Below are 14,795 nucleotides of genomic sequence, written 5' to 3'. Positions count from 1 at the left end.
TAGCAATGTGCTTTGTCTTTGTGTGCATTACAAGATTCTTTGATAACATAATAACACTTGTGTTATCACAATAGGTAACCACTAGATCAATAATTTCTTCCTTCATACCTTTCAACAATTGCTTGATCCATATGATATTTGAATAATTCACTACTGTTTATACTCAGCTTCATCTATTGATTGGGAGATGCAATTTTGCTTCTTGCTTATCCATGAAACCAATCTCTTTCCTAGAAAGAATGCACCTCCACTTGTGCTTTTTCTATCATCAACATTTCTCGCCCAATGAAAGTCACTGAATACCTTCAGTTCAAACTTATCATTCTTCTTCTAGTACAATCCATAGTCATCTATTCCTTTTAGATATCTCAGTATCCTTTTCATTGCCATCATATGATTTTCTTTAGGATTCACATAAAATCTTGTAACTATCCCAACTGCTAATGCAATATCAGGTCTACTATGAACATCGTATTACAATTTTGCTATCATTAATCTATATTGTGTCTAGTTCACATCAGTAGACTCATCATTTTTAGATAACTTATGTCTAGTAGACATAGGTGTACTCACTGGTCTTGAATCTTCCATCCCAAAAGTTTTTAGTATCTCCTTGATATATTTGGACCGAGTAATGAAGATACCGTGCTTCATTTGATATACGTGTAAACCAACAAAGAATTTGATCTCACCAAACATTGACATTTCAAATTCCTTCTTCATTTTATTAGCAAATGATTTGCATAATGCTTCCTTGCCTCCAAATATGATATCATCAACAAGAGTTTCAGATAATAATACCTCATTGTTCTTGCCAATCTTCAAGTACAAATTGTTGTTATCATTTGTTCTTGTAAAGCCAATCTTCACCAAATAGTTATGCAGTCTTTCATACCATGCTCTGGGGGCTTGTTTTAAACCATATAAAGCTTTGTGCAACTCATACACCATATTTTTCTTGCTAGGATCCACAAATCCTTCAGGCTCTTATATGTATACTTCTTCTTCAAGTATCCCATTCAAAAATGCAGATTTGACATCCATGATGACATAACAATTGTTCCAATTGTAGTTTCCAACATTTTCAACCATATAAATTATTTATTTGGGTCCTCTTTCTCCACTTTTACATTTTTGTTCATGTTTCTGTTATTAGTATTATGATCCCACCATGACCTTAACCTATTTTCATCTCTTCATTCTAAATAGAGATTTTTTGTATCCTTCAAATTTCATAATTCTAGATCTTTTGTGCTCACGTGCTTCTATGAGGAAAATAATGTATTGCCCCTCGGCTATGGGCCCCAACCCTGATCCTCCTCCCCACAGGTATTTTGTACAATTCCAACTCACTTGTTTAGATAATCTTGTGGGGCCCCAAATTCCTATTTTTGTGTTGCCAATGTGTCTATGTGCTTTACCATGAAGAATAATTATTGCCCTATGTGGTACTCTCTTAGCCATGGTTGCTCAGAAGTAAGGTTGAAGTCTATTTGATTCATTGATGACATTGTTTTGCCTTGAATTATTTTTTCTAATAGATAGGGATGTTGCCAAGGTTTGTAGAATTGGGTTTTTTGTCCTTGTTTTCGGGCTCTTCCTAATTGACCTACTATGGATGTGGAGTTTGCCTCTTTTGAGGTAGGGTGTGTTTCAGTTCCTTCTTCCTCTTTGGTGGTTCCTATGGAATTTGAGACTTGCTTTGCGAAGGAGGCTAGTGGTAACTTTATGTGGTCTTCTTCTTTCGATGACTACTTGGATGCATAATGATTTTGTGGTTGGTTCTCAAGTTTTTTTTTCTCTCCTTTTTCTATTCCTATTGAGGTGGGCTCCTTCCTTGTTGAGGTAGAAAGGAGTCTTGCAGTTGGGGGTTTGATTTTTTGTTGGAGTGCCGCTATTTACTATTGGTGGGTCTTGGACACCATTTTAAGATCAAGTATAAAGGTTTAGGGAGCATTTTAAAACCCCATTGTGAGCTTACCCCCCCCTTGTGGACTATGTGCTAACTACCTCTTATTTTGCAACAACCCTTTGGTTGCGTGTTATTATTGGTCCTTTTGGCCTTGGTGATATAAGTGGCTAGTTGAGGGCTCTTGTTTTCTAAGTAGGCTTTTCTGAGAAAGGATGCAAAAATTGCTATTCATAAACCATTAATAATTTATTTTTGTAAATACTAACAACATTGGAGCTATCAGATTTCCACAATCCATTAGTGTTGTGATTTGATTTTTGGATTTGATTGTATGAACAATTTTTTACATCAACGTTTCAGATCACACTCTGTGATCCATCATCAGGATGCATGCAAGAGATGAGAAGAGAAGGAGAAAGGACATTGTTATTATTATTATTAATACAATAATAATAATAATAATAATAATTATTATTAATAATTCTAAGTAGCTTTTTCCAAGAAAGGATGCAAAATTTATTATTCATAAACCATTAATAACTTATTTTTGTAAATATTTAAAAAATTAAAGCTATCAGATTTCCACAATCCATCAGTGTTGTGATTTGATTTCTGGATTTGATTGTGTGAACAATTTTTTACATCAATGTTTCGGATCACACTCCATAATCCATCATCAGGATGCATGCAAGAGAAGAGAATGAGAAAGAACATTATTATTGTTATTGTTACTATTATTTTTACTGTTATTGTTATTGTTGATCTCTTTGATGCCTTCTAACTATGATTCTATAAAAATCAACTCCCTTATTATGTGCTGAACTTAATAAAAGAAAGGGAATAATAACATAAGGTATGTAATAAAACAAAATTTCATAATAATAATAAAACTTAGTATTCGACAAATTATATTCTGACATCATAAATATGAAAAGTTTTCTTATTTTATTGTCTTAAATAGTCGAAGTGGGCCCAAAACATGAGGGAGGAAAGAACGGTCCAAAGTGTCTTATACAAGTCCAGTCGGTACGGTGCAAGCGTATTCCACGTTCTCGGGAATGAATCTACACCTTCCACTGTTCAGTTATTAAAGCTCTTTTAGCCAACGCGCAGGGGTACGAAATTTACAGTATTACAAATTTTAATTATAATTTGTTGACTTGAACCTCCTCCATCTTTAAAATCCCCCCTGTTTCGACTATCACGGGCTTCCACGAGCATTGCATTCCAACCGTGGGCCGAATGGTTATTTTTTACACAGGCGGTCTCAGAGGAGTTGAATTGCAATTGTGCGGTGAAAGGAGGGTGTCAATTCCACCGGTAAAGTTATCTTGGCTTACTCAATTTGCTCTGATTTCATTCATATTGGATTTGTAAGGCAGACATTGCGATTCATGAAATTAGGTCTGTTTCCACTGGCAATCATAAGCTGGAGACTACAACATCAGTGTCGTTGAATAAACCCTTGCACATCTGCGTTTTTAAGAGCACTTTGTCAACAAGCTGCCAATTTGATCGTTACCACATTTTCTGTAGCAGCCAATTTAATTGTTGCCACATTCTCTGTATATTAGAACATATTTCCATTTCTTTCCATACTTTCGATAATAGAATTCGAGATTTTCACAGCCAGACATAATATCTTGGAACTGTATTCCACCATTTAATGTTTTAAAATCCGACAAATTTTCCTTCTGTGGAGGAAGGTGTCATCAGGGATAGGGATGCCATTTTGAGGCTCATGCTACAGGGGTAGGGGTATCAGGGTACGGCTGACTCGTGAACTTTGAATTATAAATGAAAATAATGACGTTCCTCACGTTGTTCCTTTTTAGAGTGATCATTTTCTTTACAAGTCCATCATTCTAGAACCAGCAGAACTTTTAATCTTTTCTTGTATTTTCGAATTTCCGCTGATATGTTGTGTAAGGTCTCTAAATTTACTGCTATCTTATTTGACCGAACAAATAAAAAATGCTTTAGTTGGGGTCTTTTAAACTTCTAGGGCTTAAAAGATTTACTTATTGCTGTTTTTTTGCTTTTCCGTTCTCTTTATCTGTAGTAGTAGGTGTTCACTCAGCAGTAATAAATTTCAGGACACATCCTCTGATTGCAAGAGAAGTCTCCTTGTTTCGGATATGTCTCCTGCATAAATCCTTGTTCCCAACTCAAATACCCGTCTCTGAAACTGTACCTTATCTTAGTTGATTCTGTGATTGCTTTGTCTGTACCACGAGCCCCGTTGGTGGTAAAAATGGGATTCTTGCATACCTAGCTTCACATCTTCTTCTTTTGCAATCATATTTTCAAATGCTTTTACACCTGGAAACTATTATTCCAATATCAGAAAGAACTACATTAGTATAATAAGGAAATACAACCTAACAACCTGTAGAGTTGATATTGATAGTTATGAATTTCTGTTTAACACTTCTTATTTTGCTTTTAAAACCTTATGGCCTTTGTACAAACATATTTTTGTCCCAGTTATATGGAACTTGTGAGATTTAACTGCTATGTTAGTTAGAGGCAAAATAACTTTTCCTTTTTCTATTGGTCTTGCCATTCATGCACTCAGGTCTTCATCAAAGTGCGTTTCTTTACAGATTTAAATATGGATAATTATAGAAGAGGAAATAAGTGCTGTACTTGGACTTTTGGTGGACATGAAACAGTTTCATGCCACTGTTTTTGAGATATAGGTCGCATATTACAGTATTTTAGTACTTTGTAGCTGAAAAAAAAATTGTCCCAAAATTTTGTTCTCAATTGTGTATCTACAGTTCTACTTTAGCAATGACCTAAACATATGTTTTATGGAAAATACATGAATGGAATTTTCTCAAAACAGTCAACAAAATTGAAATTTTTGCTGCTTGCATAAAAAACGAGTAACTTTCCAAATATTGTGAAGCTGACCTGTATTGTGCTGCAATGACCTAAAATAGAACATATATAACAGAAAAACAAGAGGCATTCAAAGCTGCAAGCAAAACTTTGTATTCTAAAGCCTTTTTGTTCATAAATTGTACAAACAAGATACTGAAAAACTATGCTGAAAACTCTGCAACCTTTAAGTGCATTATACTACTTCTGTATGAGATTGCTCTCAGCAGTTAAGAAACCAAAGGGGTTTTGTCCTCTAATTTTAACCTTTAAGGGGTATTGTCCTCAGATTGATAAATGGATTCAACTGCTCAAACAATTTTGATGGGGTTTTGGTATGTAAAATATAAGATGTTGAAATGAAGAAACTGCTTTTATTTTACAGATGCCAAATGCCTAACTTTTCTTTCCAATTCCAATGCCCCTCTTCTCCAGCAAATAATAATTAATATATTTTTAATGTTCTCTCTCCAAAAGTGTCCACCAAAAGATATGTAATAACTTCCAAGTAATTCTGGACTAAAAGTAGTTGGTAATCCTTCTACTTAAGTTTGTAATATAGTAGGACAGAAATAAAGAGATTTACACAAGGCCTGTGAAAAACCTTACATTTAATTAGAAGTTGAATTGACAGCTAGATGAGAAACATATCAGCTACAATATTAAATAAGATGCACAGAAATATTTATATGAGATAACTTAACATGGTGAGATCCTAATTCCTTGTCTGGTGGGTGAAAATTAAACTTCTTTGGTGCATCAGAGAGATTGATCTACACCAAAAAATGAAAGTACAAGATTTGTGGGCTAATTAAGACCCATAATGCTCTGAACTCCTCCAACAACGCAATTTATGAAAATATAGAAAACACTGAGAAATCAGACCTTAAGTTGAAATTATTTATGTAATACTTTCCCAAGCCTGTGGGAATTTAAACTATTAGAAAGAGAACATTACAAATTTATGCCAAATTATTTGGGAAAAATGGGGAGCTGGTATACTGGCACATCCCTATTAGAAAAATGGTATAAAATTGTGAAGGAGAGTGTGAAGAAAGCAGAACATTGCTTATTGCTTCATTATCTGATATATAGTCATCGCTGAATATTTTGGTGCAGTTACAACCATCTTTAGAATCTCATTTTACATCTTTTCACAAGAAGTCATGGCTAATAATACATCAACATCTATTAGGAACGCTAACTATAGTTTTATAATAAATATTTAAATTGACACTTCCTTTATTCCTCATATTCAGCTTCAAGTTTATGTATTTATCGTTGGGACTACAATATTTTCCGTAAGATATAATTTTGAACTTAGCACGGTAGCAGAGATTCCGAACATTCTGATCACTGGGGTACTATACACATGTAATATACAATTTCAATGGTTCAGCAAGTGATTAAAATAATAAAATCCCTATGCAAACACACTGTTAGCCTTCTTTCAAGCTCACTTCTAGATGCACACGTCCTTTTGTTGCAATTCATATTTTGTTCCTGGAAGTGGCAATTAGAGTGTAGATGGATAGTCTTCTATTGTAAAGTATGTTATATTTTAATAATTAATAGTGTGTTCTTGTGAAGTTGATGCTGTATGGTTGCTTTGTGCTTTTCTGTAAAATATTTCAATTTATACTGGTACAGCCATTTGACATGATTTTTAATTTAAATTCAGAATGCGAATTTGACCTTGCTTTTCCCACATAAGGTTTTTTTATCCATACTACTGTATCTCTTGATCTCAATTTGAAATACAAACATAATTTTAGGTGGACTTTGCTCATTAGCTTCTTTGTGTTGGTGCAGATTCCTCGAGTGAATGGGTTGTTACAGAGCCAGTCTGCATCCTAAGCAATGATTCTGCTACTCTATATCCATCCTATTGAAACATAACTTCAATTTGTATTACAAAATGAAGCGATATGTATATATCAATGACAATGACGCTTATCCAGATTTTGGTTGTGACAATAGAGTTTCCAATAGAAAGTATACAATAATTAACTTCCTTCCAAAGAATCTATGGGAGCAATTCAGGTTAGTTTTTCTTTTTTTTAAGGATTTTCTCTGGAAAATGATTTGTTAAAAATGCTTATTAAGAGGCATGTCCTGTTCAGAATTGATTGTTTTGAAACAAAAAAACATGTCACTGTATATTATCAAAATCAGTTATCGAATGTTTTTGGAATTGCTATGAAAAATGGAATTCGAAGGATGTACTAACAACTATATAAATATGGTGGCTTGTTTTTTTATCTTTTATGTAATTTTTTTCGCATGCCATTGAGAACTCTTTGATTTTGGCTCCACAAAAATTTATATTATTTTTATGATCGCGATTTTTTGAAGAGGGGGTGAATGTTTTGACCCGGAGCTATGAACCGCTGAGTTCACAAAGGAGGGACCTCATCCCCATTTAAACATTCAACAATAACACCCCAACATAATTTGAACTTTGATGGCAAGAGCAACAACACCACAACTTAATCATCACAATATGCCAATGTTAGTGTATTTTCATGACTACGTTGGATATACTTGTCAAGTGCATTATATTTATCATTCGTTGTATTATTTTATGAGATTAAGGCCATTATAATATAATTCTTTGTATAGATAATTGTGAAAGATGCTATTTTTAGCAACTCTTTGGTTCTTTGATAGGGTGCCACCAAGATGTCTATTATAATGCCCTGCCAAGGAACCGTTGGAACAAAGGGGTTAAATGCACTTAACAATGTTTTTTGTGAAACATGGAATACAGTTTAAACATCATGGAACAATGTGCATCACATAATCATATACATACGCAAGATACAACATGGAAGAGAATACTTCACAATTGTCAAATGATCGGGCACAAGTGAAAGACTATCAAACTCTTCCAAAGGTTCTAAGACAACCAAGTCACGATACTTGGAAGTGAGAATACACGTTCATGAGACCATCCTACAAGGATTCAGACAATGTCCATGAATCACGAGAGGCTAAGCTAACAAAAACTCACCACTAAACAAGAGGAGATTAATCGATCCTCACATTCCATCTAATTGATGGTCATTTTAAACTCAAGGCAAATTACCTAACATAGTTAAACATACATGTTAATTGCTAATTAATAATAAGCATAGCATCCAGGAACCATCAGAAAGCAAACCCTAAAGTGTAGACAATTGACCCAACTTCCAAAACTGATTTGGAAACCAAACTGGGTCCAGACGTGAAAGCAGGCAAAAATGCTGGTTTAGGTGCAAACGCTAGTTCATACAAATGCTGATTCTGACTGGCAAACTTCTGAGATAGAAAAAGTCTTAGACTATTGAGTGGAATATGCCAATTTAGGCTGCGGAAAAACTGATCCACACAGACATTGAATCAGGCATGGACAATGATCTAAAAACTTGCCTCAAAATGAAAGGAATAAAAGCCAGAAACCTAAGCTGACATCAATGTACGACTAGTAAACATCTAGTTCCACACTGGAGAGTATTGGATAGCATAGATTGAGGCCATAATCATTCAATTGCGTCAATAAATTACAACATCAATAGCATAAGGAAACTAAGCTAAGATCATCACATCAGTGTATATACATGTGCATATATCAATGGTACAAGATGAAGGAATATGTCATGTCCCTTTTCTTGATGTCCCCAATTTAAAATACAAGCAATACTTGAATAAAAATAAAATAAAATTCAACATACTCTATTTATAATATATTATTCAAATATCTAAAAATAATAATATGATAAGTAAATATATTAAATATTATAAATAAAGAATCAATAATAATGATAATATAAATGCCAATATAATCAAATATAAATAAATGATGTTATTATTTAAAGACATAATATTATCATATATATTAATATTATTGTTAAATAAATAATATTATATATACGTATTAAATAATGGAAATATAGAAGATGGTTCAAGAGTGTCTATCTAGGAGATCTAGAGAAGGTACTGATTAATATCAATGATGAGCACATGATTCACAGACCTTGTAATTACGACTTAAATCTGATTGGCAGGAGTAATGTTCTCATGTTCCCTATTGTGTTTACTGTGGATCATAAGAGGTTTAGAAAGTGGAAACCAATCATTAGAAGGAATGTAGATTTCCTGGTGCATTTTCTCCATGTAAGATACCCACCTTCCTTTGGTTGATTGACCAATTTATGAACAAAGGCCAGGTCGGCTTGTGGGAATATATAGAAAACATCAGTCTTGAATACATTAAGCCAAACGATCCTTTTGATGAGCTGTCTGATTCTGATGTTACTCCTCGTAATATGGCTTGCAAGCTTTTTGGGTATCTAGTAAGGATATTATTAAATATTATAAATAAAGAATCAATAATAATGATAATATAAATGCCAATATAATCAAATATAAATAAATGATGTTATTATTTAAAGACATAATATTATCATATATATTAATATTATTGTTAAATAAATAATATTATATATACATATTATATAATGGAAATATATATACATAATATTTATTTTAAAATATTATAAATAAAGAATCAATAATAATGATAATATAAATGCCAATATAATCAAATATAAATAAATGATGTTATTATTTAAAGATATAATATTATCATATATATTATATATTAATATTATTGTTAAATAAATAATATTATATATACATATTATATAATGGAAATATAGAAGATGGTTCAATAGTGTCTATCTAGGAGATCTAGAGAAGGTACTGATTAATATCAATGATGAGCACATGATTCGCAGACCTTGTAATTACGACTTAAATCTGATTGGCAGGAGTAATGTTCTCATGTTCCCTATTGTGTTTACTGTGGATCATAAGAGGTTTAGAAAGTGGAAACCAATCATTAGAAGGAATGTAGATTTCCTGGTGCATTTTCTCCATGTAAGATACCCACCTTCCTTTGGTTGATTGACCAATTTATGAACAAAGGCCAGGTCGGCTTGTGGGAATATATAGAAAACATCAGTCTTGAATACATTAAGCCAAACGATCCTTTTCATGAGCTGTCTGATTCTGATGTTACTCCTCGTAATATGGCTTGCAAGCTTTTTGGGTATCTAGTAAGGATATTATTGATTGATTGGGATTAATCCCTATTGGATTGTAATTGCAAAAAGGAAGGCAATTTATGCATATCTTTGAGTAACGTTATAGATTAGTGGGATAAATCTCTTCTACACAATAATTATAGGTGTGAATTAATAAAAAGCTCTATCTGGTTGATGTTTAAACAGGATAAATAATAAATTTCTTTCTGGAATAGTACTCTGTTGTCTGTATTTTTCCTTAATAACAAATGTTAATATCTCTGTAGTAGGCATACTTAAATAAAAGAATATTATACCCCTATACGATTAATTCTTTTATATAATAATGAACTAAGAATTTCACTATGTATAAGCAATCTAACAATAGATCTTAGTCAAGATTTGAGTTACAGGTACTGTAGGGAAGGATAAAACGAGTTAACAAGCTTAAGTAAGGAAACTCAGTTGTGGTATATTAAGATGACTATTTTGAAATTTTCTCATGTAATGATTGTAAGGGCAATACCAAAGATGCCTATTGCATCTCTTATCTATGTTGTCCTATTGAGATGGGTTTTGTAATTTTAACATTATATATATATCTTGGCCTTTGGGCCTATTACCGATAAAAATATATATATATATATATATATATATATATATGTAAAACAGAATATAGAATAAAATAATAATAAATAGATTAATTAATTAATTTAACAAAAACATCAATTTAAATCTATTATCAATAAAACGATTCATACCTTCTTCCAAAAGGCGCAACTCTAGAAAGTAAAGATATATATTGTCATAAATCACAAGGAAAGAATCATGGGAGTATAACTTGCATTTTACCAAAAGGAAAAAAATAAAACATTCATTATGGAGTAGCCAAATGGGGACAGTACAAGTGGTATTAGAGCATGATCCTGCCATCCAGCAGGAAAAATAAAAAAATTAAAAATACAGAATAGAATAGTAAGTGATCTTGCAGAATAATGGATAGCTTTTAAGATGTGAAATAAATTAGAAAACAGATATCGGATCAACTTTGAAGATTAGAGAGTATAATATCTTACCTTCCATTATAATTTCCATCTTGGAAGCTTTTGCAATCAACTATGCTTTAAAATTAAATAAATTTCAATGTATTTACATGTTTTAAATTTTTTGCAAAGTTGAAAATAATGGATTTGGCCTACTCTGATTTGATCTTTAATTGCATTTGCGCAGTCGGTTTATGAACAAATACTTCTTGTTAATTGCATGCCTCCAGTTGTGGCCTCTTATTACACCTGTCAATCCCGCAAGTACATGGGGGCCCCTTCTCATTATATTTGCAGTTTCAGCAACAAAAGAAGCCTGGGATGATTATAATAGATATATTTCTGACAAGCAAGCAAATGAGAAAAAAGTTTGGGTGGTAAAGAAAGGCATCAAGAAACATGTATGTCTGATACACTTCCTTACAGTTCTTGTTTTTTCTTTATATTCTCAAATTGAACTTATAAACTGTTTGCTTTTGGGTCTGTACAATTTTTGAACAAAGATATGATAATCATGAAACTGTTGGATGCCTCTTTTAAGTCACCTACTTTGTTGGTGATCTCACTAATGCTTTTCTTTGTACAAATTAGTCATGGACTGACTTAGTTGATATATAGCCGGTTCTTTTTTACTTAAGTGTTTAGTTTGTTTTATAATATTTTAGTAGGCTTATTGAAGATTTTCTAGACCTTTTCTGTTTTATTTTACATATTATTTTCCGATAGGGTGTAATGCCCCGCTCGGAGATCCTTGGAAACAAGGATGAAATACAAGCCAAGAATTTTTTTTTACAAGTATGAATGCACATGACAACATCATACAGGGATCACAAAGATCGCAACGGAAGAAACAACCACTCATCAACAAAACACCAAGCTGGGGTAAAATGCAGAATCCCGAAATTTGGCTAAGCCTGATATCTTGAAGCCCTGAAAATTGGCTAAGTCTGGATTTTTGAAGCCCTGAAATTTCCTAGAATCCATAACTTATCTCCGAGAGGTCTGAAACCTATCTCAAACGATTTGTCGCATATATTAAAATATATCTTAAGTATAAGGAATTAACTTATACTCAAACGATATATTTTAAACCCCTAGGAAATCTGTTTTGAACCAGGAAGGTGTAAAAACCAAAAGGGTGTCCAAAACCAACTTCTGAACTTACATCCGACAAGCCTAGATAGCCCCTGTTTCTCGCGCGAGAAAGAAAACTGGTCTCGAGTTTCGCGCGAGATCTTTCACCGCTTCGCGCGAGAAAGCGCGCACTTCGCGCGAGGACTACTGAGCTTCGCACAAGGATTCACATTCTTGTGCGAGGATTCCCTACGCGCTGTGCGAAGATTTACATTCTCGCGTGGGAAGTGTATTCTTTCGCGCGAGGAAGAAACAATCTCGCGTGAGGAAAATACAATTTCGCGTGAGGAAACAAATCAGAGCAACACAAAACGCAAACAAAAAGCTAAACAAACAAGGAAACCTCCACACCGGGGAGTACCGGATCCACGTAAATCGAGGAATGAACAATCGAGAGCACTAACAACAAGGAAAGAGGAACATCTAACCATCTAAAACATAAAAGCAAAGCACATACCGAAATAAACATCACAATGAACAAAAATACATTTCAGAACTAAACAACCAAATAAGTACGCGGTTCCTCCCAACCGTCAATAGCATCATAAGACCATTGTGGGTCCTAGCTATCCCCCGCGCGTAACATCCCAAGCCATCGACCAAATCATCAGTACTGTCGTAATAGGGATGTCACTACTAAAATATGCAACAGTATAAGCATAAGGAAATCTAACATGCTAGTGATAACGTACAGTAGATAACATCACCTATCACATGCTAAACAACAATAAGCAACAGATATGCTAATACAACAATTCACAGCATCTAATCATATGCTACACATCATAATAAGGGAATGCGTCAAATAAAATAACATCATCTAAACATGATATACAAGCATCCCAATGAAAGCACAAATCACAAGAAAGCATACTCCGGAACTCGAAGTACCAAGTGAAGACATCCAGCAACGGTCGCACTAGGATAAAGATCGTCTCTGTACACCGATCCCTAGCAGTGGTGAAGGTAGCTACGCCTCCCAACCACGTGGCACCCGTAGGTCCACACCCTCTGTGCTGATGGAGATAATGATCCAACCACAAACACACAAAAAAAACACAACATCCATGGCTAACACTCATGCCAGACAGTATGATGGCTACAACCAAGAACCTAAGACAATGCAAGGAGTATAGGTCCTGGTCAGACACTCAAAAGGCTACTAAGTAGGGGCTGACATCATGGAGAGTCGCTTGGCATCGAAAAGCCCAAGCTCGGATTTGTGTAGCTCAACTCCCTCAACGGAAGGCCAAGCCAATACACCGTGTAGCTCAACTCCCTCAAAGGAAGGCCAATACACAAAAGTACCATTTTATTATCTTAAGTTTTATTAACAGTCACACATTTTATTTAATTATCACTTATTTAAAACTTCCTCTGCCAACCCTATGGGACTAAGGTCACCAGGCTGCGAGATAGAAGCCCCCTCCATATGCTACCCTACCCTACCCATGCTCATCTTACGACAAGTGCCCATGGGCATGCATACTCCCATCTCAACCCCAATGATCATAACTTCCAGAAGTACCACGGAAGATCGAGCCTCGCAAGTCACTCGACAAATGTACGCAAACGTACTCGTGTGTGGCGCACACCATCACGAAGATCATAACACAAGGACAGGAATGAGAACACAATGCAAAGAAAACACCCAACTGAAAGCAACACGGGAAGGATGGATTCTACACGAATCCCAAAGCCAATAAAACCATACATCATGAAATCACTCAACCGGCCTCAATCCGAGAGTATGGATTCTACGCGAATCCCAATGATGTAACAAGACCAAACATCATGAACTCACTCAACCGGCCTCAATCTGAGAGTATGGATTCTACACGAATTCTAGCGTTCACGAAACAAAAGCAAAGGTCCAACAAAAACCATAACAAGTATAAAATCACTCAATTGAACACAACGTCGGGAGTAAGGATGCAACATGCATCCCAATGCAACATAAAAGTGCAAAAGTGGTCTGACTGATATCCAAACGGATCATCAAGGTCCACGACCCTCATTGTGCCAAGAAAATAGGGCGGCACGCAAAATGAGGTAAAAACTCCAAAAATTTGGAAAACTTCAAAATTAAAACCCATTTGGCCTTTGGGTTCAAAAACCCCAAAAATTCAAAAATAAATGGAATCGGACACTGTATGCAAAAACAGCTAGCATAACGGCGTAAAATCCCAAACCCTCATCCCAAAAAACAAGGAAATGTTCATACCCGCCCAACCGGGTAGAACTAGCATACAGAAACGGAGGGGAACACTAGTTCTCAGCCTCCAAACAAACGGCTACCAAAAACAGAAGCAGAAACGGAGCAGAAACAATAAAACAGGAAAGCCCTACCTCACAGCCAAAAGGGCAAAACGGGAATCTGAACCATAAAATAAATATCTTGCAGAAGTAGCTGAAAATCGCGGCAATCCAAGGTTTCCCCAAGCTGGATCCAACGAGCCCAACCTCGCGACGGTCCCACGCCTGTAGCTCCCACAACGAACAAAACAGTAAATCCTCATGAAAAGGATTTTGGGTTTTACTCTCCAACTTTCCAATTCAAAAGTGAGAAGTGAGGAATTAAATTCCTTTTTGGATACTTATTCACTTTTCGGGTGAATAATCGATTAGGGCATTTAACCGGCCAATCTAGTTAAACCCCGAATCGACCCAAACGAAAATAGGCTATTCCTATAAATAGGAATTCATCTATGGCAAAGCTGCCAGAAATTAAACTAAAACAATTAAAAAGCCCGA

General features: G+C 34.7%; 1 protein-coding gene across 4 annotated transcripts in view; it reads left to right on the top strand.

The window, feature by feature from the left end:
- The first annotated feature begins 3,028 nt into the window (after positions 1-3,028).
- The window catches only part of ALA2 (aminophospholipid ATPase 2), a 274,747-nt gene continuing 262,980 nt past the window's right edge, over positions 3,029-14,795 (top strand). For 3 of the 4 annotated variants that reach the window (XM_089797978.1, XM_089797979.1, XM_089797977.1), the window contains exons 1-3: positions 3,039-3,232; positions 6,611-6,841; positions 11,095-11,308. In XM_089797978.1, coding sequence (XP_089654104.1) covers positions 6,717-6,841; positions 11,095-11,308 — 339 coding nt within the window. In that variant the 5' untranslated portion in view covers positions 3,039-3,232; positions 6,611-6,716. Of the gene's footprint in view, positions 3,233-6,610; positions 6,842-11,094; positions 11,309-14,795 lie in introns of all 4 variants that reach the window. The other variant, XM_089797980.1, reaches the window with a different exon arrangement.

This window comes from Cupressus sempervirens, chromosome 8, assembly GCF_028749045.1.
Source record: "Cupressus sempervirens isolate cs-2001-9-10 chromosome 8, ASM2874904v1, whole genome shotgun sequence".
In the NCBI taxonomy this organism is placed as follows: Eukaryota; Viridiplantae; Streptophyta; class Pinopsida; order Cupressales; family Cupressaceae; genus Cupressus; species Cupressus sempervirens.
The sequence above is the reverse complement of the archived record's forward strand: the minus strand, read 5'-3'. Positions and strand labels throughout refer to the sequence as shown.